We start from the raw sequence: 23,685 nt of genomic DNA, 5'->3' as shown, positions 1-23,685 counted from the left end.
TCAGTAGTATATGATTGATGTAGGGTGTGTTGGTGGAGTATGAAGAGATGGTTGTTGTGTCAGTAGTGTAGGATTTGTGTAGGTTGTGTTGGTGGAGTATGATAAGATGGTAGTTGTGTCAGTAGTGTAGGATTGGTGTTAGGTGTGTTGGTGGAGTATGATGAGATAGTTATTGTGTCAGTAGTATATGATTGATGTAGGGTGTGTTGTTGGAGTATGATGAGATGGTTGTTGTGTCAGTAGTATATGATTGATGTAGGGTGTGTTAGTGGAGTATTATGAGATGGTAGTTGTGTCAGTAGTGTAGGTTTGGTGTTAGATGTGTTGGTGGAGTATGATGAGATGGTAGGTGTGTCAGTAATGTATGATTGGTGTTAGGTGAGTTGGTAGAGTATGATGAGATGGTAGTTGTGTCAGTAATGTAGGATTGGTGTAGGGTGTGTTGGTGGTGTATGATAATAATGAAGTTATATCAGTAGTGTAGGATTGGTGTTAGGTGTGTTGGTGGAGTATGACGAGATGGTAATTGTGTCAGTAGTATATGATTTATGTAGGGTGTGTTGGTGAAGTATGATGAGATGGTTGTTGTGTCAGTAGTATATGATTGATGTAGGGTGTGTTGGTGGAGTATGATGAGATGGTTGTTGTGTCAGTAGTATATGATTGATGTAGGGTGTGTTGGTGGAGTATTTTGAGATGGTAGTTGTGTCAGTAGTGTAGGATTGGTGTTAGACGTGATGGTGGAGTATGATGAGATGGTAGGTGTGTCAGTAATGTAGGATTGGTATTAGGTGAGTTGGTATAGTATGATGAGATGGTAGTTGTGTCAGTAATGTAGGATTGGTGTAGGGTGTGTTGGTGGTGTATGATAAGAATGTAGTTATATCAGTAGTGTAGGATTGGTGTTAGGTGTGTTGGTGGAGTATGATAAGATGGTAGTTGTGTCAGTAGTGTAGGATTGGTGTTAGGTGTGTTGGTGGAGTATAATGAGATGGTAGTTGTGTCAGTAGTGTAGGATTGGTGTTAGGTGTGTTGGTGCAGTATGATGAGATGGTAGTTGTGTCAGTAGTGTAAGATTGGTGTTATGTGTGTTGGTAGAGTATGATGAGATGGTAGTTGTGTCAGTAGTGTAGGATTAGTGTTAGGTGTGTTGGTGCAGTATGATGAGATGGTAGTTGTGTCAGTAGTGTAGGATTGGTGTTATGTGTGTTGGTGGAGTATGATGAGATGGTAGTTGTGTCAGTAGTGTATGATTGGTGTTAGGTGTGTTGGTGGAGTATGGTGAGATGGTAGTTGTGTCAGTAGTATATGATTGATGTAGGGTGTGTTGGTGGAGTATAGTGAGATGGTAGTTATGTCAGTAGTATATGATTGATGGAGGGTGTGTTGGTGGAGTATAGTGAGATGGTAGTTGTGTCAGTAGTATATGATTGGTGTAGGGTGTGTAGGTGGAGTATGATGAGATGGTAGTTGTGTCAGTAATGTAGGATTGGTGTTAGGTGTGTTGGTGGAGTATGATGAGATGGTAGTTGTGTCAGTAGTGTAGGATTGGTGTAGGGTGTGTTGGTGGAGTATCATGAGATGGTTGTTGTGTCAGTAGTATATGATTGATGTAGGGTGTGTTGGTGGAGTATGATGAGATGGTAGTTGTGTCAGTAGTATATGATTGACGTAGGGTGTGTTGGTAGAGTATAGTGAGATGGTAGTTGTGTCAGTAGTATATGATTGGTGTAGGGTGTGTTGGTGGAGTAAGATGAGATGGTAATTATGTCAGTAGTGTAGGATTGGTGTTAGGTGTGTTGGTGGAGTATGATGAGATGGTAGTTGTGTCAGTAGTGTAGGATTAGTGTTAGATGTTTTGGCAAATTATGATGAGATGGTAGTTGTGTCAGTAGTGTAGGATTGGTGTTAGGTGTGTTGGAGGAGTATGATGAGATGGTAGTTGTGTCAGTAGTATATGATTAGTGTAGGGTGTGTTGGTGGAGTATAGTGAGATGGTAGTTGTGTCAGTAGTATATGATTGGTGTAGGGTGTGTTGGTGGAGTTTGATGAGATGGTAGTTGTCAGTAGTGTAGGATTAGTGTTAGGTGTGTTGGTGGAGTATGATGAAATGGTAGTTGTGTCAGTAGTGTAGGATTCGTGTAGGATGTGTTGGTGGAGTATAGTGAGATGGTTGTTGTGTCAGTAGTATATGATTGGTGTAGGGTGTGTTGGTGGAGTATGATGAGATGGTAGTTGTGTCAGTAGTGTAGGATTGGTGTTATGTGTGTTGGTGGAGTATATTGTGATGGTAGTTGTGTCAGTAGTATATGATTGGTGTAGGGTGTGTTGGTGGAGTATGATGAGATGGTAGTTGTGTCAGTAGTGTATGATTGGTGTTAGGTGTGTTGGTGGAGTATGGTGAGATGGTAGTTGTGTCAGTAATATATGATTGGTGTAGGGTGTGTTGGTGGAGTTTGATGAGATGGTAGTTGTGTCAGTAGTGTAAGATTAGTGTTAGGTGTGTTGGTGGAGTATAATGAGATGGTAGTTGTGTCAGTAGTGTAGGATTGGTGTTATGTGTGTTGGTGGAGTATATTGTGATGGTAGTTGTGTCAGTAGTATATGATTGGTGTAGGGTGTGTTGGTGGAGTATGATGAGATGGTAGTTGTGTCAGTGGTGTATGATTGGTGTTAGGTGTGTTGGTGGAGTATGGTGAGATGGTAGTTGTGTCAGTAATATATGATTGGTGTAGGGTGTGTAGGTGGAGTATGATGAGATGGTAGTTGTGTCAGTAGTGTAGGATTGGTGTAGGGTGTGCTGGTGGTGTATGATGAGATGGTAGTTGTGTCAGTAGTATATGATTAGTGTAGGGTGTGTTGGTGGAGTATAGTGAGATGGTAGTTGTGTCAGTAGTATATGATTGGTGTAGGGTGTGTTGGTGGAGTTTGATGAGATGGTAGTTGTCAGTAGTGTAGGATTAGTGTAGGATGTGTTGGTGGAGTATAGTGAGATGGTTGTTGTGTCAGTAGTATATGATTGGTGTAGGGTGTGTTGGTGGAGTATGATGAGATGGTAGTTGTGTCAGTAGTGTAAGATTAGTGTTAGGTGTGTTGGTGGAGTATAATGAGATGGTAGTTGTGTCAGTAGTGTAGGATTGGTGTTATGTGTGTTGGTGGATTATATTGTGATGGTAGTTGTGTCAGTAGTATATGATTGGTGTAGGGTGTGTTGGTGGAGTATGATGAGATGGTAGTTGTGTCAGTAGTGTATGATTGGTGTTAGGTGTGTTGGTGGAGTATGGTGAGATGGTAGTTGTGTCAGTAATATATGATTGGTGTAGGGTGTGTTGGTGGAGTTTGATGAGATGGTAGTTGTGTCAGTAGTGTAAGATTAGTGTTAGGTGTGTTGGTGGAGTATAATGAGATGGTAGTTGTGTCAGTAGTGTAGGATTGGTGTTATGTGTGTTGGTGGAGTATATTGTGATGGTAGTTGTGTCAGTAGTATATGATTGGTGTAGGGTGTGTTGGTGGAGTATGATGAGATGGTAGTTGTGTCAGTGGTGTATGATTGGTGTTAGGTGTGTTGGTGGAGTATGGTGAGATGGTAGTTGTGTCAGTAATATATGATTGGTGTAGGGTGTGTAGGTGGAGTATGATGAGATGGTAGTTGTGTCAGTAGTGTAGGATTGGTGTAGGGTGTGCTGGTGGTGTATGATGAGATGGTAGTAGTGTCAGTAGTATATGATTGATGTAGGGTGTGTTGGTGGAGTATGATGAGATGGTAGTTGTGTCAGTAGTGTAGGATTGGTGTAGGGTGTGTTGGTGGAGTATATTGTGATGGTAGTTTTGTCAGTAGTATAGGATTGGTGTAGAATGTGTTGGTGGAGTATAGTGAGATGGTTGTTGTGTCAGTAGTATATGATTGGTGTAGGGTGTGTTGGTGGAGTATGATGAGATGGTAGTTGTGTCAGTAGTGTAGGATTGGTGTTATGTGTGTTGGTGGAGTATGATGAGATGGTAGTTGTGTCAGTAGTGTATGATTGGTGTTAGGTGTGTTGGTGTAGTATGGTGAGATGGTAGTTGTGTCAGTAGTATATGATTGGTGTAGGGTGTGTAGGTGGAGTATGATGAGATGGTAGTTGTGTCAGTAGTGTAGGATTGGTGTAGGGTGTGCTGGTGGTGTATGATGAGATGGTAGTTGTGTCAGTAGTATATGATTGATGTAGGGTGTGTTGGTGGAGTATGATGAGATGCTTTTTGTGTCAGTAGTGTAGGATTGGTGTTAGGTGTGTTGGTGGACTATGATGAGATTGTAGTTGTGTCAGTAGTATATGATTGATATATAGTGTGTTGGTGGAGTATGATGAGATGGTAGTTGTGTCAGTAGTGTAGGATTGGTGTTAGGTGTGTTGGTGGAGTATGATGAGATGGTTGTTGTGTCAGTAGTATATGATTGATGTAGGGTGTGTTGGTGGAGTACGATGAGATGGTAGTTGTGTCAGTAGTGTAGGATTGGTGTTAGGTGTGTTGGTGGAGTATGATGAGATGGTAGTTGTGTCAGTAGTGTAGGATTGGTGTTAAGTGTGTTGGCAGAGTATGATCACATGGTAGTTGTGTCAGTAATGTAGGATTGGTGTTAGGTGTGTTGGGGGAGTATGATGAGATAGTTGTTGTGTCAGTAGTATATGATTGATATATAGTGTGTTGGTGGAATATGATGAGATGGTAGTTGTGTCAGTAGTAGATGAATGGTGTAGGGTTTGTTGGTAGAGTATGATGAGATGGTAGTTGTGTCAGTAGTGTAGGATTGGTGTTAGGTGTGTTGGTGGAGTATGATGAGATGGTAGTTGTGTCATTAGTGTAGGATTGGTGTTAGGTGTGTTGGTGGAGTATGATGAGATGATAGTTGTGTCAGTAGTGTAGGATTGGTGTTAGGTATGTTGGTGGAGTATGATGGGATGGTAGTTGTGTCATTAGTGTAGGATTGGTGTTAGGTGTGTTGGTGGAGTATGATGATATTGTAGTTGTGTCAGTAGTGTAGGCTAGGTGTTAGATGTGTTGGTGGAGTATGATGAGATGGTAGGTGTGTCAGTAATGTATGATTGGTGTTGGGTGAGTTGGTAGAGTATGATGAGATGGTAGTTGTGTCAGTAATGTAGGATTCGTGTAGGGTGTGTAGGTGGAGTATGATGAGATGGTAGTTTTGTCAGTAGTGTAGGATTGGTGTTAGGTGTGTTGGTGAAATATGATGAGATGGTAGTTGTGTCAGTAGTGTAGGATATGTGTTAGGTGTGTTGGTGGAGTATAATGAGATGGTAGTTGTGTCAGTAATGTAGGATTGGTGTTAGGTGTGTTGGCGGAGTATGATGAGATGATAGTTGTGTCAGTAGTATATGATTGATGTAGGGTGTGTTGGTAGAGTATCATGAGATGGTTGTTGTGTCAGTAGTGTAAGATTGGTGTTAGTTGTGTTGGTGGAGTATGATGAGATGGTAGTGGTGTCAGTAATGTAGGATTGGTGTTAGGTGTGTTGATGGAGTATGATGAGATGGTAGTTGTATTAGGAGTATATGATAGATGTAGGGTGTGTTGGTAGAGTATCATGAGATGGTTGTTGTGTCAGTAGTGTGGGATTGGTGTTAGGTGTGTTGGTGAAATATGATGAGATGGTAGTTGTGTCAGTAGTGTAGGATATGTGTTAGGTGTGTTGGTGGAGTATAATGAGATGGTAGTTGTGTCAGTAATGTAGGATTGGTGTTAAGTGTGTTGGGGGAGTGTGATGAGATGGTAGTTGTGTCAGTAATGTAAGATTGGTGTTAGGTGTGTTGGTGGAGTGTGATGAGATGGTAGTTGTGTCAGTAATGTAGGATTGGTGTTAGGTGTGTTGGTGGAGTGTGATGAGATGGTAGTTGTGTCAGTAGTGTAAGATTGGTGTTAGGTGTGTTGGTGGAGTGTGATGAGATGGTAGTTGTGTCAGTAGTGTAGGATTAGTGTAAGGTGTGTTGGCAGAGTATGATGAGATGGGAGTTGTGTCAGTAATGTAGGATTGGTGTTAGGTGAGTTGGTAGAGTATCATGAGTATGATGAGATGGTAGTTGTGTCAATAATGTATGATGTGTTAGGTGTGTTGGTGGAGTATGATGAGATGATAGTTGTGTCAGTAATATATGATTGATGTAGGGTGTGTTGGTAGATTATCATGAGATGGTTGTTGTGTCAGTAGTGTAAGATTGGTGTTTGTTGTGTTGGTGGAGTATGATGAGATGGTAGTGGTGTCAGTAATGTAGGATTGGTGTTAGGTGTGTTGGCGGAGTATGATGAGATGGCAGTTGTATCAGTAGTGTAGGATTGGTGTTAGGTGTTTTGGTGGAGTATGATGAGATGGTAGTTGTGTCAGTAATGTAGGATTGGTGTTAAGTGTGTTGGTGATGTATGATGAGATGGTTGTTGTATCAGTAGTGTAGGATTGGTGTAGGGTGTGTTGGTAGAGTATGATGAGATGGCTGTAGTGTCAGTAATGTAGGATTGGTGTTAAGTGTGTTGGTGATGTATAATGAGATGGTAGTTGTATCAGTAGTGTAGGATTGGTGTAGGGTGTGTTGGTAGAGTATGATGAGATGGTAGTTGTGTCAGTAATGTAGGATTGGTGTTAGGTGTGTTGGTAGGTTGAGGTCAAGTGAAAACTGTCTGACAGGCATGAGGACCTTGCAAGGTACGCACATACCAAATATAGTTATACTTTTACTTATAAAAGATAATTTAACATTACAAACATTTTTTTTTTTCAAGTAGTCACTGAACCATGAATCTGAGGTCAAGGACATTGGACATGTGACTGGCGGAAACTTCGTAACATGAGGCATCCATATACAAAGTATTAAGCATCAAGGTCTTCCTCCTTCTAAAATATAAAGCTTTTAAGAAGTAAGCTAACGCCTCCGCCACTGCTTGATCACTATGCCTATGCCGAGCTTTCTGAGATTAAAGTCGCAGGCTGGACAAAAAATAATCAGTTTTAAGGGGGCTTGCGGGTCTAAATCATTTTTTTAATTTAAAAAAAAATGGGGTCACCGTTCGTTTACGCTCACAATCTGCCTTCGAAAGAAATATACATTTTAGTTAATGTCCTTTTTTCTGTTGACCTAAAAGGGGAAATAGTTGTAATATCGAAATAAAAAAAGAACTAAATTACAGAAATCGCTTAAATTTTACAGTTATTTAGTTTATGTACAGCTTTTTCGAAAACAACAATAAACAAGAGGCTCTCAAGAGCCTGAATCGCTCATCTTTATTCTTTTGGTTAAATCTCTCATCAATGATTATTTTGGCTTTCAACTTATTTAAATGTTTTTTGGATCGTCCTATTTTCTTCAAAAGCCAAAAAAAATAATCATTTTCTCCTATGTTCTATTTTAGCCATAGGAGCTATGTTTCTTGACATACAAGGAAATAAAATATAAAATTTATACTAGATACTCTGAAACTCATTTAGCCTAAGTTTGGCTGAAATTGATACAGCAGTTTCAAAGGAGGCGATTTTTTAAAGTAAGTCAACATGATGAACAAATTGTGAAAAAAGTCTTTAAAGGGCAATAACTCCTTAACATGCTTAAGGGGTCAATTGACAATTTTGGTCAAATTGACTTAATTGAAGATCTTACTTTGCTGAATATTATTGCTGTTTACAGTTTATTTCTATCTATAATTATATTCAAGATAATAAACAAAAACAGCAAAATTTCCTTAAAACTATCAATTCAGGGGCAGCAACCCAACAACAGGTTGTCTGATTCATCTGAAAATTTCAGGGCAGATAGATCTTGACCTGATAAACAATGTTACCCAATGTCAGATTTGCTGTAAATGCTTTGGTTTTTGAGTTATAAGCCAAAAACTGCATTTGACCCCTATGTTCTATTTTTAGCAATGGCAACCATGTTTGTTGATAGATCACAATTTAGGATACAATTTACAAACAAGATACCCTGAGGAACATTCAGTTAAAGTTTGGAAGTATTTGGCCCAGTAGTTTCAGAGGAGAAGATTTTTGTAAAAGATTACTAAGATTTACGAAAAATGGTTAAAAATTGACTATAAAGGGCAATAACTCCTAAAGGGATCAACTGACCATTTCCGTCATGTTGACTTATTTGTAAATCTTACTTTGCTGAACATTATTCCTGTTTACAGTTTATCTCTATCTATAATAATATTCAAGATAATAACAAAAAACAGCAAAATTTCCTTAAAATTACCAATTCAGGGGCAGCAACCCAACAACAGGTTGTCTGATTCATCTGAAAATTTCAGGGCAGATAGATCTTGACCTGATTAACAACATAACCTCATGTCAGATTTGCTCTAAATGCTTTGGTTTTTGAGTAATAAGCCAAAAACTGCATTTGACCCCTATGTTCTATTTTTAGCAATGGCGACCATGTTTGTTGATAGAGCATAACTTCGGATACAATTTACAAACTAGATACCCTAAGGAACATTCAATTAAAGTTTGGAAGTATTTGGCCCAGTAGTTTCAGAGGAGAAGATTCTTGAAATAGTTTATGACGACAGACGACGGACGACAGACGACGGACGCCAAGTGATGGTATAAGCTAAAAATATAGGTCACCAATGAGTAAATTTAAAATATTTCTATTTTAATGCCAAACAAGAGGCTGTCGCAACGACAGCAAACCGGATTTATTAACATTTATTTGTGTCCTGGCAATATCACAAGAACCATTACTCCTGAACGGTAAAAGTCAAAATCATCATTATTGAACTTGACCTATATTTTGTCATCAGTTTAAACAAGATATAAAAATTTCAAAAGCTTTGGTTGAATGGTTCATGAGAAAATGCACGGACACGACTGGAAACACCATTTTTCAATCTTTCAAGAACCATAACTCCTGAACGGTAAAAGTCAAAATCGTCATAATTGAACTCGACCTCTATTTTGTCATCAGTAACAACATATAACAATTTCAAAAGCTTTGGTTGAATGGTTCATGAGAAAATGCACGGACACGACTGGAAACACCATTTTTCAATCTTTCAAGAACCATAACTCCTGAACGGTAAAAGTCAAAATTGTCATAATTGAACTTGACTTCCATTTTGTCATCAGTAACAACATATTAAAATTTGGGAAGCTTTGGAAGAACAGTTCATGCGTAAATGCACTGACATGACTGGAAACTCCATTTTTTATCTTTCAAGAACCATAACTCCTGAACGGTAAAAGTCAAAATCGTCATTATTGAACTTGACCTTCATTTAGTTGTCAGTAACAACATATTAAAATTTTAAAAGCTTTGGTTGAACGGTTCATGAGTTAATGCACGGACAACATTTGATTACCGCCCTCCCGCCCGCCTGACTGCCCGACCGCCGTACATCCCCAAATCAATAACCGACATTTTTGTCACAAAAATCCGATTAAAAATGGCATTTTTGCACCAAAGGAAGATAATTTGGAGCTTTTTCAATGAGATCTACATTTTAAAAGTCACCTGAGGCCAACAAGAATTGATTTTTTGGAATGATTCTTGTACCATAATGATAAAGTAATAACTACTTAAGGTAATAAATGAAATTTGTAATGAAAAATTATTAATTTTTTTCTGAAAATCTTATACCCGTGAGCCTCCTTAAGAAAACTGTGTTCATTCATTAAGTGTAATAACAAAAAGGTTTGTCCCTCCATGTAAAAGTTACGCACAGACTGATTTCTTCATATTTAGTTTAACCTGTTTATTATACACTCAGGTATTTCATCATAAACTTAAAAGTTGTACTTTATTATATTTTATCTGCAGCTGTTTAACCTCAACTATTGTATTTGTATTTATATTGTAATTGTACTTCCTCAGTTGACTTGTATTTAGTTTTTAGAGAATAAAATATCTATCTATCTAATAAGAATAAAACTGAATGTTACCTGTTTTGTTTTCATCCAAGGACTGCATCCTTGATCTATCAACAATTTTGTTGTATCAATCTCTCCATACTTAGCAGCATAATGTAAAGCTGTTTCTCCATCCTATAACAAGATAAAAATATAAACATGTTAATGGTGTGTGATAACAAAATCATGAGAGGAGTCAAAACAATTTATCAAATGTAAGAAATATAACATCGGGTAAGAAAATATCCAATTATATTTGTGTATAAACTATTAAATGGTAGATAATAGTTTTAAGATATATAAATTATATAAATTCAATGTATATTTTCTGATTCAGTGAAACAAAACAGGTAAAAAAATAGTAAACTCTTAATTATATAAGTGTAACAAGTCAAATAATAGCAACATTCACTTTATATAAGTCAAACAAGTATTTGTTGACCATTTAACATGTATGATAAACAACATGATTTTATGTTGATTCAGTAGAATGATCAAAGTTGAAAAAAAAAACTTTTTTTCAAGAAACATTAAAACGAGTAATATTTTCTGATTCAGTGCGAAGAGACAAGAAAAATAAGACCCCACTTTATATAATTCTGTCAAATATTTGTTATTTTTAAAAGATGTTTAACATTAGATCTGACTAAAGATGTTTACACAACTTGTTCTCTTTAACTTCTCATTAAAATCAGATGTTTACAAAATATTTTTTTTGTCAAGAAACAAAATAAAACCTTAACTATCTGATTCAGTTCTGTGTTACGAATAAAATGAGACCCCACTTTATATAATTCTAACAAATATTTGTTGTCCATTAAACTTGTCTGATTAACAACATGATTTTGTGTAGATTCTGTATAAAGTGATGTTTGGTCAGAGTAAGGTGATTATATCTATCATTACCTCTGATGTAGCTTCTAACTGACTTCCGTGAGTGACCAGGTAAGTCAATACCTCCAGGCGTCCTAACAGAGCCGCCAACACTAATGGTGTCCATCCAGCCTGTAATATCAACATATAACAGACATCAAAACTTGTGTCATAAACTGGACAATGTTGTGTAATAAATATAAACAAAATATATATCACATGAATCAGTGGTCAAAACTGAATAAAATGACCAGTCACACTTTTATTTATATTCTACATAAACAACAAATAAACAACATGTTTTATTGTGAGATGTCAGAACTTCCATCAGAACTGTTAGGTTAAAAAACAACTTTTTTTAAGAAACATAAAAACGAGTAATATTTTCTGATTCAGTACGAAGAGACAAGAAAAATAAGACCCCACTTTATATAATTCTGTCGAGTATTTGTTATTTTTAAAAGATGTTTTACATTAAATCTGTAGAATTAACATTATCTGACTAAAGAAGTTAACACAACTTGTTCTCTTTAACTTCTCATTAAAATCAGATGTTTACAAAATAATTTTTCGTCAGGAAACAAAAAAAAACCTAAACTATCTGATTCAGTTCTGTGTTATGAATAAAATGAGACCCCACTTTATATAATTCTAACAAATATTTGTTGTCCATTAAACCTGTCTGATTAACAACATGATTTTGTGTAGAATCTGTATAAAGTGATGTTTGGTCAGAGTAAGGTGATTATATCTATCATTACCCTGGATCTTGCCTCTAACTGACTGCCGTGACTGACTAGGAAAGTCACTACCTCCAGGTGTCCTCCCCAAGCCGCCCACATTAATGGTGTCCTTCCAATCTGTAATATCAACATATAAAGGACATCAAAACTTGTGTCATAAACTGGACAATGTTGTGTAATAAATATAAACAAAATATATATCACATGAATCAGTGGTCAAAGTGAATAAATTGACCAGTCACACTTTTATTTATATTCTACATAAACAACAAATAAACAACATGTTTTATTGTGAGATGTCAGAACTTCCATCAGAACTGTCAGGTTAAAAAAAAACTTTTTTCTAGAAACATATACAATATTTATATCAATGGACTCAGCTGGACAAGACAATTAAAGTGAGACCCCACTTTATATAATTCTAACAAATATTTGTTCTCCATTAAATCTGTCTGATTAACAATGATTACGTAGAATGATCAAAGTTAAAAAAAAAAAAAAAAAATTTCAAGAAACATTAAAACGAGTAATATTTTCTGATTCAGTATGAAGAGACAAGAAAATTAAGACCCCACTTTATATAATTCTGTCAAGTATTTGTTATTTTTAAAAGATGTTTTACATTGAATTTGTAGAATTAACATTATCTGACTAAAGATGTTAACACAACTTGTTCTCATCAACTTCTCATTAAAATCAGATGTTTACAAAATAATTTTTCATCAGGAAACAAAATAAAACCATAACAATCTGATTCAGTTCTGTGTTACGAATAAAATGGGACCCCACTTTATATAATTCTAACAAATATTTGTTGTCCATTAAACCTGTCTGATTAACAGTATTTTGTGTCGATTCAAAATAATGATCAAAGCTTAGAAAATATTTAGTGGTATCCGTGTAAAATGTTGGGTGTCTACCAGCTGCTTCATATCAAATGAGTTGTTGTGTATAAGAGTAATATAGCAATGGTGTATGTTTGTGGTGAGTATAAGAGTAATATAGCAATGGTGTATGTTTGTGGTGAGTATAAGGGTAATATAGCAATGGTGTATGTTTGTGGTGAGTATAAGGGTAATATAGCAATGGTGTATGTTTGTGGTGAGTATAAGGGTAATATAGCAATGGTGTATGTTTGTGATGAGTATAAGGGTAATATAGCAATGGTGTATGTTTGTGGTGAGTATAAGGGTAATATAGCAATGGTGTATGTTTGTGGTGAGTATAAGGGTAATATAGCAATGGTGTATGTTTGTGGTGAGTATAAGAGTAATATAGCAATGGTGTATGTTTGTGGTGAGTATAAGGGTAATATAGCAATGGTGTATGTTGGTGGTGAGTATAAGGGTAATATAGCAATGGTGTATGTTTGTGGTGAGTATAAGAGTAATATAGCAATGGTGTATGTTTGTGGTGAGTATAAGGGTAATATAGCAATGGTGTATGTTTGTGGTGAGTATAAGAGTAATATAGCAATGGTGTATGTTTGTGATGAGTATAAGGGTAATATAGCAATGGTGTATGTTTGTGGTGAGTATAAGGGTAATATAGCAATGGTGTATGTGTGTGGTGAGTATAAGGGTAATATAGCAATGGTGTATGTTTGTGATGAGTATAAGGGTAATATAGCAATGGTGTATGTTTGTGGTGAGTAAAAGGGTAATATAGCAATGGTGTATGTGTGTGGTGACTATAAGTAAAGAACTGCAATAAGCATAGTTTATTTTTTTCAAGTTTGCATTGCCTATAAGTGTGATCTGTCACTTGTTTGTGATGAGTGTAATAATGGCATTGCTATGTCACATGTTGGTGTTGAGTATAAGAGTGTCATTGCTATGTCACATGTTGGTGTTGACTATAAGAGTGTCATTGCTATGTCACATGTTGGTGTTGACTATAAGAGTGTCATTGTTATGTCACATGTTAGTGTTGACTATAAGAGTGTCATTGCTGTGCCACATGTTGGTGTTGACTATAAGAGTGTCATTGCTGTGTCACATGTTAGTGTTGACTATAAGAGTGTCATTGCTGTGCCACATGTTGGTGTTAAGTATAAGAGTGTCATTGCTATATCACATGTTGGTGTTGAGGTATAGGGTGTCAGTGGTATGTCACATGTTGGTGTTGAGGTAAAGAGTCTCATTGCTATGTCACATGTTGGTGTTGAGTATAAGAATGTCATTGCTATGTAACATGTTGGTGTTGAATAAAAGAGTGTCACTGCTATGTCACATGTTGGTATTGAGTATAAGAATGTCACTGCTACCTCACATGTTGGTGATGGGTATAAGAGTGTCATTGCTATGTCACATGTTGGTGATGAGTGTAAGAATGTCACTGCTGTGTCACATGTTGGTGTTGAGTATAAGAGTGTCATTGCTATGTCACATGTTGGTGTTGAGTATAAGAGTGTCATTGCTAAGTCACATGTTGGTGTTGAATATAAGAGGGTCACTGCTATGTCACATGTTGGTATTGAGTATAAGAATGTCACTGCTACCTCACATGTTGGTGATGGGTATAAGAGTGTCATTGCTATGTCACATGTTGGTGATGAGCGTAAGAATGTTACTGCTGTGTCACATGTTGGTGTTGACTATAAGAGTGTCATTGCTATGTCACATACTGGTGTTGACTATAAGAATGTCATTGCTATGTCACATGTTGGTGTTGAGTTTAAGAATGTCATTGCTAAGTGACATGTTGGTGTTGAGTTTAAGAATGTCATTACTATGTCACATGTTGGTGTTGAGGTAAAAAGTGTCATTGATATGTCACATGTTGGTGTTGAGGTAAAGAGTGTCATTGCTATGTCACATGTTGGTGTTGAGGTAAATAGTGTCATTGCTATGTCATATGTTAGTGTTGACTATAAGAGTGTCATTGCTAAGTGACATATTGGTGTTGACTAAGAGTGTCATTGCTATGTCACATGTTGGTGTTGAGTATAAGAGTGTCATTGTTATGTCACATGTTGGTGTTGACTATAAGAGTGTTATTGCTATGTCACATGTTAGTGTTGAGTATCAGAATGTCATTGCTATATCACATGTTGGTGCTGACTATAAGAGTGTCATTGCTATGTCACATGTTGGTGTTGACTATTAGAGTGTCATTGCTATGTCACATGTTGGTGTTGAGGTAAATAGTGTCATTGCTATGTCATATGTTGGTGTTGACTATAAGAGTGTCATTGCTATGTCACATGTTGGTGTTGACTATTAGAGTGTCATTGCTATGGCACATGTTGGTGTTGAGTATCAGAATGTCATTGCTATGTCACATGTTGGTGTTGACTATAAGAGTGTCATTGCTATGTCACATGTTGGTGTTGAGTATCAGAATGTCATTGCTATGTCACATGTTGGTGTTGACTATAAGAGTGTCATTGCTATGTCACATGTTGGTGTTGACTATTAGAGTGTCATTGCTATGTCACAGGTTGGTGTTGATGTAAATAGTGTCATTGCTATGTCATATGTTGGTGTTGACTATAAGAGTGTCATTGCTATGTCACATGTTGGTGTTGACTATTAGAGTGTCATTGCTATGGCACATGTTGGTGTTGAGTATCAGAATGTCATTGCTATGTCACATGTTGGTGTTGACTATAAGAGTGTCATTGCTATGTCACATGTTGGTGTTGACTATTAGAGTGTCATTGCTATGGCACATGTTGGTGTTGAGTATAAGAGTGTCATTGCTATGTCACATGTTGGTGTTGACTATAAGAGTGTCATTGCTATGTCGCATGTTGGTGTTGACTATTAGAGTGTCATTGCTATGGCACATGTTGGTGTTGAGTATAAGAGTGTCATTGCTATGTCACATGTTGGTGTTGACTATAAGAGTGTCATTGCTATGTCGCATGTTGGTGTTGACTATTAGAGTGTCATTGCTATGGCACATGTTGGTGTTGACTATAAGAGTGTCATTGCTATGTCGCATGTTGGTGTTGACTATTAGAGTGTCATTGCTATGGCACATGTTGGTGTTGACTATAAGAGTGTCATTGCTATGTCACATGTTGGTGTTGACTATAAGAGTGTCATTGCTATGTCGCATGTTGGTGTTGACTATTAGAGTGTCATTGCTATGGCACATGTTGGTGTTGACTATAAGAGTGTCATTGCTATGTCGCATGTTGGTGTTGACTATTAGAGTGTCATTGCTATGGCACATGTTGGTGTTGACTATAAGAGTGTCATTGCACAATATTTCAGTTGTATACAGTAAGAAAGTATCAGACAGCAACCCTTTGACATACAAACTGGAGTGGTATTCATCAGTGTAATGAAGTAAATCACAATATTTCAGTTGTATACAGTAAGAAAGTATCAGACAGCAACTCTTTGACATACAAACTGGAGTGGTATTCATCAGTGTAATGAAGTAAATCACAATATTTCAGTTGTATACAGTAAGAAAGTATCAGACAGCAACCCTTTGACATACAAACTGGAGTGGTATTCATCAGTGTAATGAAGTAAATCACAATATTTCAGTTGTATACAGTAAGAAAGTATCAGACAGCAACCCTTTGACATACAAACTGGAGTGGTATTCATCAGTGTAATGAAGTAAATCACAATATTTCAGTTGTATACAGTAAGAAAGTATCAGACAGCAACCCTTTGACATACAAACTGGAGTGGTATTCATCAGTGTAATGAAGTAAATCACAATATTTCAGTTGTATACAGTAAGAAAGTATCAGACAGCAACCCTTTGACATACAAACTGGAGTGGTATTCATCAGTGTAATGAAGTAAATCACAATATTTCAGTTGTATACAGTAAGAAAGTATCAGACAGCAACCCTTTGACATACAAACTGGAGTGGTATTCATCAGTGTAATGAAGTAAATCACAATATTTCAGTTGTATACAGTAAGAAAGTATCAGACAGCAACCCTTTGACATACAAACTGGAGTGGTATTCATCAGTGTAATGAAGTAAATCACAATATTTCAGTTGTATACAGTAAGAAAGTATCAGACAGCAACCCTTTGACATACAAACTGGAGTGGTATTCATCAGTGTAATGAAGTAAATCACAATATTTCAGTTGTATACAGTAAGAAAGTATCAGACAGCAACCCTTTGACATACAAACTGGAGTGGTATTCATCAGTGTAATGAAGTAAATCACAATATTTCAGTTGTATACAGTAAGAAAGTATCAGACAGCAACCCTTTGACATACAAACTGGAGTGGTATTCATCAGTGTAATGAAGTAAATCACAATATTTCAGTTGTATACAGTAAGAAAGTATCAGACAGCAACCCTTTGACATACAAACTGGAGTGGTATTCATCAGTGTAATGAAGTAAATCACAATATTTCAGTTGTATACAGTAAGAAAGTATCAGACAGCAACCCTTTGACATACAAACTGGAGTGGTATTCATCAGTGTAATGAAGTTAATCACAATATTTTAGTTGTATACAGTAAGAAAGTATCAGACAGCAACCCTTTGACATACAAACTGGAGTGGTATTCATCAGTGTAATGAAGTAAATCACAATATTTCAGTTGTATACAGTAAGAAAGTATCAGACAGCAACCCTTTGACATACAAACTGGAGTGGTATTCATCAGTGTAATGAAGTAAATCACAATATTTCAGTTGTATACAGTAAGAAAGTATCAGACAGCAACCCTTTGACATACAAAATGGAGTGGTATTCATCAGTGTAATGAAGTAAATCACAATATTTCAGTTGTATACAGTAAGAAAGTATCAGACAGCAACCCTTTGACATACAAACTGGAGTGGTATTCATCAGTGTAATGAAGTAAATCACAATATTTCAGTTGTATACAGTTACGAAGTATCAGACAGCAACCCTTTGACATACAAACTGGAGTGGTATTCATCAGTGTAATGAAGTAAATCACAATATTTCAGTTGTATACAGTAAGAAAGTATCAGACAGCAACCCTTTGACATACAAACTGGAGTGGTATTCATCAGTGTAATGAAGTAAATCACAATATTTCAGTTGTATACAGTAAGAAAGTATCAGACAGCAACTCTTTGACATACAAACTGGAGTGGTATTCATCAGTGTAATGAAGTAAATCACAATATTTCAGTTGTATACAGTAAGAAAGTATCAGACAGCAACCCTTTGACATACAAACTGGAGTGGTATTCATCAGTGTAATGAAGTAAATCACAATATTTCAGTTGTATACAGTAAGAAAGTATCAGACAGCAACCCTTTGACATACAAAATGGAGTGGTATTCATCAGTGTAATGAAGTAAATCACAATATTTTAGTTGTATACAGTAAGAAAGTATCAGACAGCAACCCTTTGACATACAAACTGGAGTGGTATTCATCAGTGTAATGAAGTAAATCACAATATTTCAGTTGTATACAGTAAGAAAGTATCAGACAGCAACCCTTTGACATACAAAATGGAGTGGTATTCATCAGTGTAATGAAGTAAATCACAATATTTTAGTTGTATACAGTAAGAAAGTATCAGACAGCAACCCTTTGACATACAAACTGGAGTGGTATTCATCAGTGTAATGAAGTAAATCACAATATTGTAGTTGTATACAGTAAGGAAGTATCAAACAGCAACCCTTTGACATACAAACTGGAGTGGTATTCATCAGTGTAATGAAGTAAATCACAATATTTCAGTTGTATACAGTAAGGAAGTATCAAACAGCAACCTTTGACATACAAAATGGAGTGGTATGAAGTATTTCATGTTTGTTTGTGGCTGCTGTTTGTCTTTTTGTCTGGCCATGGCATTCTTCTTCTACTTCATGTACTTAATGTGGTTGTTCACTTTTTTACTTGGGTATTGGTGTTGAATACAGGAGCTGTATATTTTGGTGGTGTGTAATGATGTTTCACACTGTTTTTGTTGAATACAAGAGTTCTATATACATTCAGGTTGCGTAATGATGTTTCTTAATATTTTGAGACTAGGGTATTTGCAATAACTAAAAATTAACATTCAACCTGGCACGGAAAATAAACAGGAGTAACATTTGACTGATTCAAATTGTGTGTACTATATAATAAATAACTTTGTATGTGCAAAACATTTTACTTTACTTACTAAACGATCTCTACATTCCAAGTTAGCTCTGTTCTTTACACATAATTCTACCTCTTTTATATTCCCCTCCTTTGCAGCTGTAAGAAGTTTCTGTAAGCAAAACAAAGCTTTTACATTTTTCTCTAGAACATACAAATGTATTATAAATGTAATAATTGAATTTAACAAGCTACATTTTTTCAGTTTCAACAGTTTATACCAAATACAGTGATAACCAAGAAGGAGTGAAATTGTTGTCTATAATTTCTTTTTTAAGAAAAGTCTGTAGACAATTGTATTATGCATCAGTTTTGAGATCAGCCTAAGTTTTTGTTGAGGTTTGTGTTGCTCGGTCTTTAGTTTTCTATGTAATGTTTTGAATATAAAAAGAAAATGTGGTATGATTGCCAATGAGACAATTCTACAAAATAGACAAAATGACACAGAAAATAACAACTATAGGTCACTGTACAGCCTTCAACAATGATCAAAGCCCATATGGCATAGTCAGCTATAAATGGCCCTGAAATGACTAATGTAGACTTGAATTTTGATTGTTTCTCATTTTTTTCCATGGCGTTGTCAGATTCTCTTCGACTTAAAGAGTTGTGAATGTCCTACACTATCTTACGTTTCTTTTTTTTGGTCTCCTGGAATTTTGTATATTGAAATTCTGTTCACTGTAGTCATTTTGATTTCTCCTGTTCTCCCCCTGAGAATACTGCACGCCTGTATCTTTATGTACAAATTATAGACAACATAGGTCACATGACATAGGTCACATGACACTGACTGACTCTGAGAATATTACACACCTGTATCTTTATGTACATTTTATAGACAACATAAGTCACATGACATAGGTCACATGACACTGACTGACTCTGAGAATACTGCACGCCTGTATCTTTATGTAAAGTTTATAGACAACATTGGTCACATGATATAGGTCACATGACACTGACTGACTCTGAGAATAATGCACGCCTGTATCTTTATGTACAGTTTGTGGACAACATAGATCACATGACATACATTTTGTAGGTCACATGACACTGACTGACTCTGAGAATACTACACGCCTGTAACTTTATGTAGAGTTTGTAGACAACATAGGTCACATGACATAAGTCACATGATCCACATTGACTCTGAGAATACTACAGGCCTGTAACTTTATGTACAGTTTATAGACAACATAGGTCACATGACACTGACTGACACTGAGAATACTACACGCCTGTAACTTTATGTACAGTTTATAGACAACATAGGTCACATGACATAAGTCACATGACAATAACTTTTAAGAAGAAAAACTTACCTCATCCCAACTTGCCATTATATCCTGTAAAGGAAAATGAAATCATTGTGTATTTATAAAAATAAGGAGATATGATTACCAATGAGACAACTATCCACTTAAGTTCAAAAGAAGTGGATGTAAGCAATTATAGGCAACGGTACGGCCTTCAACAATAATAAAAAGAGGCTGTCAAGTGACAGCAAACTGGATTTTCCTGCATACAATGTAGGTCAAACCCTGAATAGTTGAACAAGTATCGACACAACATTTAAGCTTTTAACAGCTCTGAATTTGGATTCTGATTGAATATTTATAATATCTAGATTATTTTCTAATTAAGAGGGAATGCCAAAAACCATCAAGCTTCCTCCCTAAAATTTATTGAAAGTACATTTTTAATTAATAATGAAAATGATATTTGCAAATCTGAAACACAAACAGGATCACGTAAAAAAATAAACATCAAAACACACACAGGGAAAAAAAAATATCACATAACAACTGTGACATCTTCCTTCATAACACACATGACTTTAAAAAAAAGTCAAAAAGAAATTTTGATGTTATCATTACTCAGGTCAGGAACACTACCTTATATGGAAATGCATGAATTAGCATACTTATGTTCTCGCACGTGTTATTGTTTATTTACGTGTGACACAATTTATTGTTACCTGTTTTTTTTACCAATCCACTAAATGAGCAACAATGCATTATGGACTACTACGTGTTTACAATCAAACAAGAACACGTGCTACTTACTTAAAAACAACACATTTTGTCGTGCAATGCGGGATTAACAATTTCGCTTAGTTTTTCATTTTTTGTATCCACATTAATACATCCATATAGTTTGTGATATAAAGTATTCGTTCCATGCTCAGATTAATGAAGAGTTCTTTCTATGCGAAGACAAAGTGTTTGATTTACCAGATATATAGCTATTCACGTGTTTGATGATGACATGCAGAATTCATGTATTTGTCCACCAGACAGCAACGAAACAACAGTGAAAAACACAATTACACATCAGATAAACATACAAATGTAAAGTTAGCCGTCGATTACAGCCGATGCTAATATTCATGTGTGCAGAAACTTTCGTATACATAGTTAAAGAGAAATGTGTGATCCATGAATTTTGTGTTCATACAAAAGACGAAGACTAAGAGTTTGTCAAGGATCTGATCACGCTGATGGGGTCACTAAACTTTTTGAGTTTAAAAATATATATTGCACCTACTTTTATGTTTAAAAAGTAATTTAAATCGAGGACATAATGTTTATATATTTGTCTTTAAGAGACAATAGCGTATAATCATCAATCGTGGCCATTAATAGCCGACTATACGATATGGGGTTTTCTCATTGTTGAAGGCGTTACAGTTGCCTATCATTACTTACATCCACTTTATTTGTGCTTAAGTGGATAGTTGTCCCATTTGGCAATCGTACCCCGTCTCCTTATTTTTGTATATAAACATCCCTCAGAAGTTCGGGTTTCCATTATAAAGTATTTACATACATCACAGTGTTCACAAAAAAGTATTGATTTTTGACATATTTCATTATTTGGCACTTTCAAACTGTTCCCTTTACTCTGACGGTAGTGGAAAACAACTATTGTTTCATATGGTTTATGTCTTTGCTAAGATTTTTTTTCAAATGGAGATATTAGATTTTTAAATTTTTAAAGGACTCATACTTGAACATTTGTTAATCTTAATAAAATCATTAATGATGTTATCCATGTTTATGTTCGACAAAGTGGGAAATTTGATATGTTTTGTGAAAATTGCACCGTTACACCTAAAACCTACTATATTTCTTTTATGCATTGGATATAAAAATTTCTATTTTTGTATATAAAATAAGGCCGGTTTATTTTATGTTATTTTACACAAATAAATTTTGGTCACTTTATAGCTTACTTTTCAGCAACGAACCTATGATTGCTTAATTTACTAGATTGTGTATTGAATGGAAAGATATCTCAATTGGCACTCATACATCATCGTCGTATTTCTAACTTAATCATGTTAATAGGTTATATTGCTCCCACTATGATCCAGAGGATTTATATAATCAGAGATATTGCACAGGACAGCAGCCGAATGATAAAAATACCTATGACGGACTCTGCTGTTGTCTGTTCTATAGTCGGGTTGTTGTCTCATTGACACATTTCCAATTTCCATTCTCAATTTTATGCATCGAGTGATGAAACTATACAAAATATGTTAAGCTATTTACCGTCCGAGCTTTAATAACACTTGTTTTTAGCATACTGAATATTAGGATGTTCAGATCCTGATAAAAAGTTTACACATCCAGTACATATAGAAGTGTTTCTGTGCCAGTTTTTGTGTTTTTCGAGGCAGAAATGTTTTTGGAATGACATTATATATGTTTTAAAGAGATTACAAAATCTTCATACTTGACAGTAATCATTTCATACGAAATTTCACGGTTTCACATCGTGATATTATTGCACAGGTACAATGCATAACAATGGAAAAAAACCTGTGTAACTACTTTTACAAGGCGAGAAAGAAAGTCGAACAGTGAAGCTTGTAAGCAATACTTTTTCAATCTGAGCATGCAAACTGAAGATTATGTAATTTTAAAGAAACGTGTTCAAGTAAAGTCCCTTAATTATTACAATACAAATAAATACCCAAAGTGAAATCTGTTGGTATGAGTTCTACAACCATCAATATGGGATTACATGTGGGTCTTCGTCAAACTGTTATTGCAACTTCAGCATGTTATTGAAAAGTCTGTCTGCAAGGCCTTAATGCCACTTTATATTCATACCCCTTCTGCCACCAGTCAATCAGAATCTGAAAAAAAGTTTTAAAATTTAAAACATGTAAACAGATTAAACAGAATAGAGAATGGAAACAAGGAATGTGTCAAAGAGACAACAACCCAACCAGAGAGCAGAGACAGCCAAAGGCGAATAATGGGTCATCAACACAGCGAGAAAATTCCGCACCCAGAGGCACACTTGATCTGGCCCCTAAAGGCTAAACAATAATGATTACTAGTTCAGCAAAGTAAAGGCAAATATGTTTGTTATTTGTAAAATAAATCATAACTATTTTAATTTTTAGTGGCCTCTAGGGAACTCTTGAAACTGTGCGCAGAAACTAAATGCATAGCCATGATAACTAATTTTTGAATCAAATTAATACATTTTTCATTAACCATGGTAAATCAATGAGACGAGGCTTTTAAGGGATAAACTTAGCTGTTATAACAAGGTTTAGTTATTTAAGGCATGTAACTTACTATATATGAGAAACTTGGGAATTACTGGGAAGCTTGCGCAGATCCTCATTACATGCTCTGATCATTATTTCTTACAATAAATTAAAATACATTGTAATTAAGCATGTACATGTATAGACATGACAGAGTTTATACAATACAGACATGACAGAGTTTATTCTGTGTATTGGATATTGTCAAATGGCCAAATCCAACCCGCCACTGTAAGGATTAGGTGGGCAACCCTGCCCTAACCAATGAAAGGTAGACAAACAAAGAGAGTCCAGGAGAAGGGAAATCATTTGACAAAGACACATGCAGGACAATAATGTCACACCATGTCTTAGATGATTTTTTATTAGTTGTTATAGGCTTTGAGCTAGCTGTCAATACCTGAGAATACTCTCAGATCTGTACAATGTGTTTTTGCTGTTGTGAGGGATGTGTAAATACGCTGTCAAGTCCGGTATATATATATATATGTAGGACTCTAAAGTGCGATGGGGAGGCTAAAGTACGATGGTC

At 35.8% G+C, this 23,685-nt stretch overlaps 1 protein-coding gene and 1 long non-coding RNA gene across 2 annotated transcripts in view; both read right to left on the bottom strand.

Moving 5' to 3' along the window:
• LOC134718332 (uncharacterized) overlaps positions 1 to 13,807 on the bottom strand; it is a 248,398-nt gene extending 234,591 nt beyond the window's left edge. The window contains exons 1-4 of the mRNA XM_063580826.1: positions 13,775 to 13,807; positions 11,527 to 11,625; positions 10,799 to 10,897; positions 9,926 to 10,027 (exon numbers count right to left, since the gene is read on the bottom strand). Coding sequence (XP_063436896.1) covers positions 9,926 to 10,027; positions 10,799 to 10,897; positions 11,527 to 11,625; positions 13,775 to 13,807 — 333 coding nt within the window. The remainder of the gene's footprint in view (positions 1 to 9,925; positions 10,028 to 10,798; positions 10,898 to 11,526; positions 11,626 to 13,774) is intronic.
• Positions 13,808 to 18,602: 4,795 nt separating this feature from the next.
• Positions 18,603 to 22,647, bottom strand: LOC134717484 (uncharacterized). Its single transcript, XR_010107337.1, has 3 exons — positions 22,565 to 22,647; positions 19,906 to 19,929; positions 18,603 to 18,692 (listed from the first exon to the last, which is right to left on the bottom strand). It is a non-coding gene; the product is annotated as an uncharacterized LOC134717484 (long non-coding RNA).
• Positions 22,648 to 23,685: the final 1,038 nt, after the last annotated feature.

This window comes from Mytilus trossulus, chromosome 5 (genome assembly GCF_036588685.1).
Source record: "Mytilus trossulus isolate FHL-02 chromosome 5, PNRI_Mtr1.1.1.hap1, whole genome shotgun sequence".
In the NCBI taxonomy this organism is placed as follows: Eukaryota; Metazoa; Mollusca; class Bivalvia; order Mytilida; family Mytilidae; genus Mytilus; species Mytilus trossulus.
The sequence above is the reverse complement of the archived record's forward strand: the minus strand, read 5'-3'. Positions and strand labels throughout refer to the sequence as shown.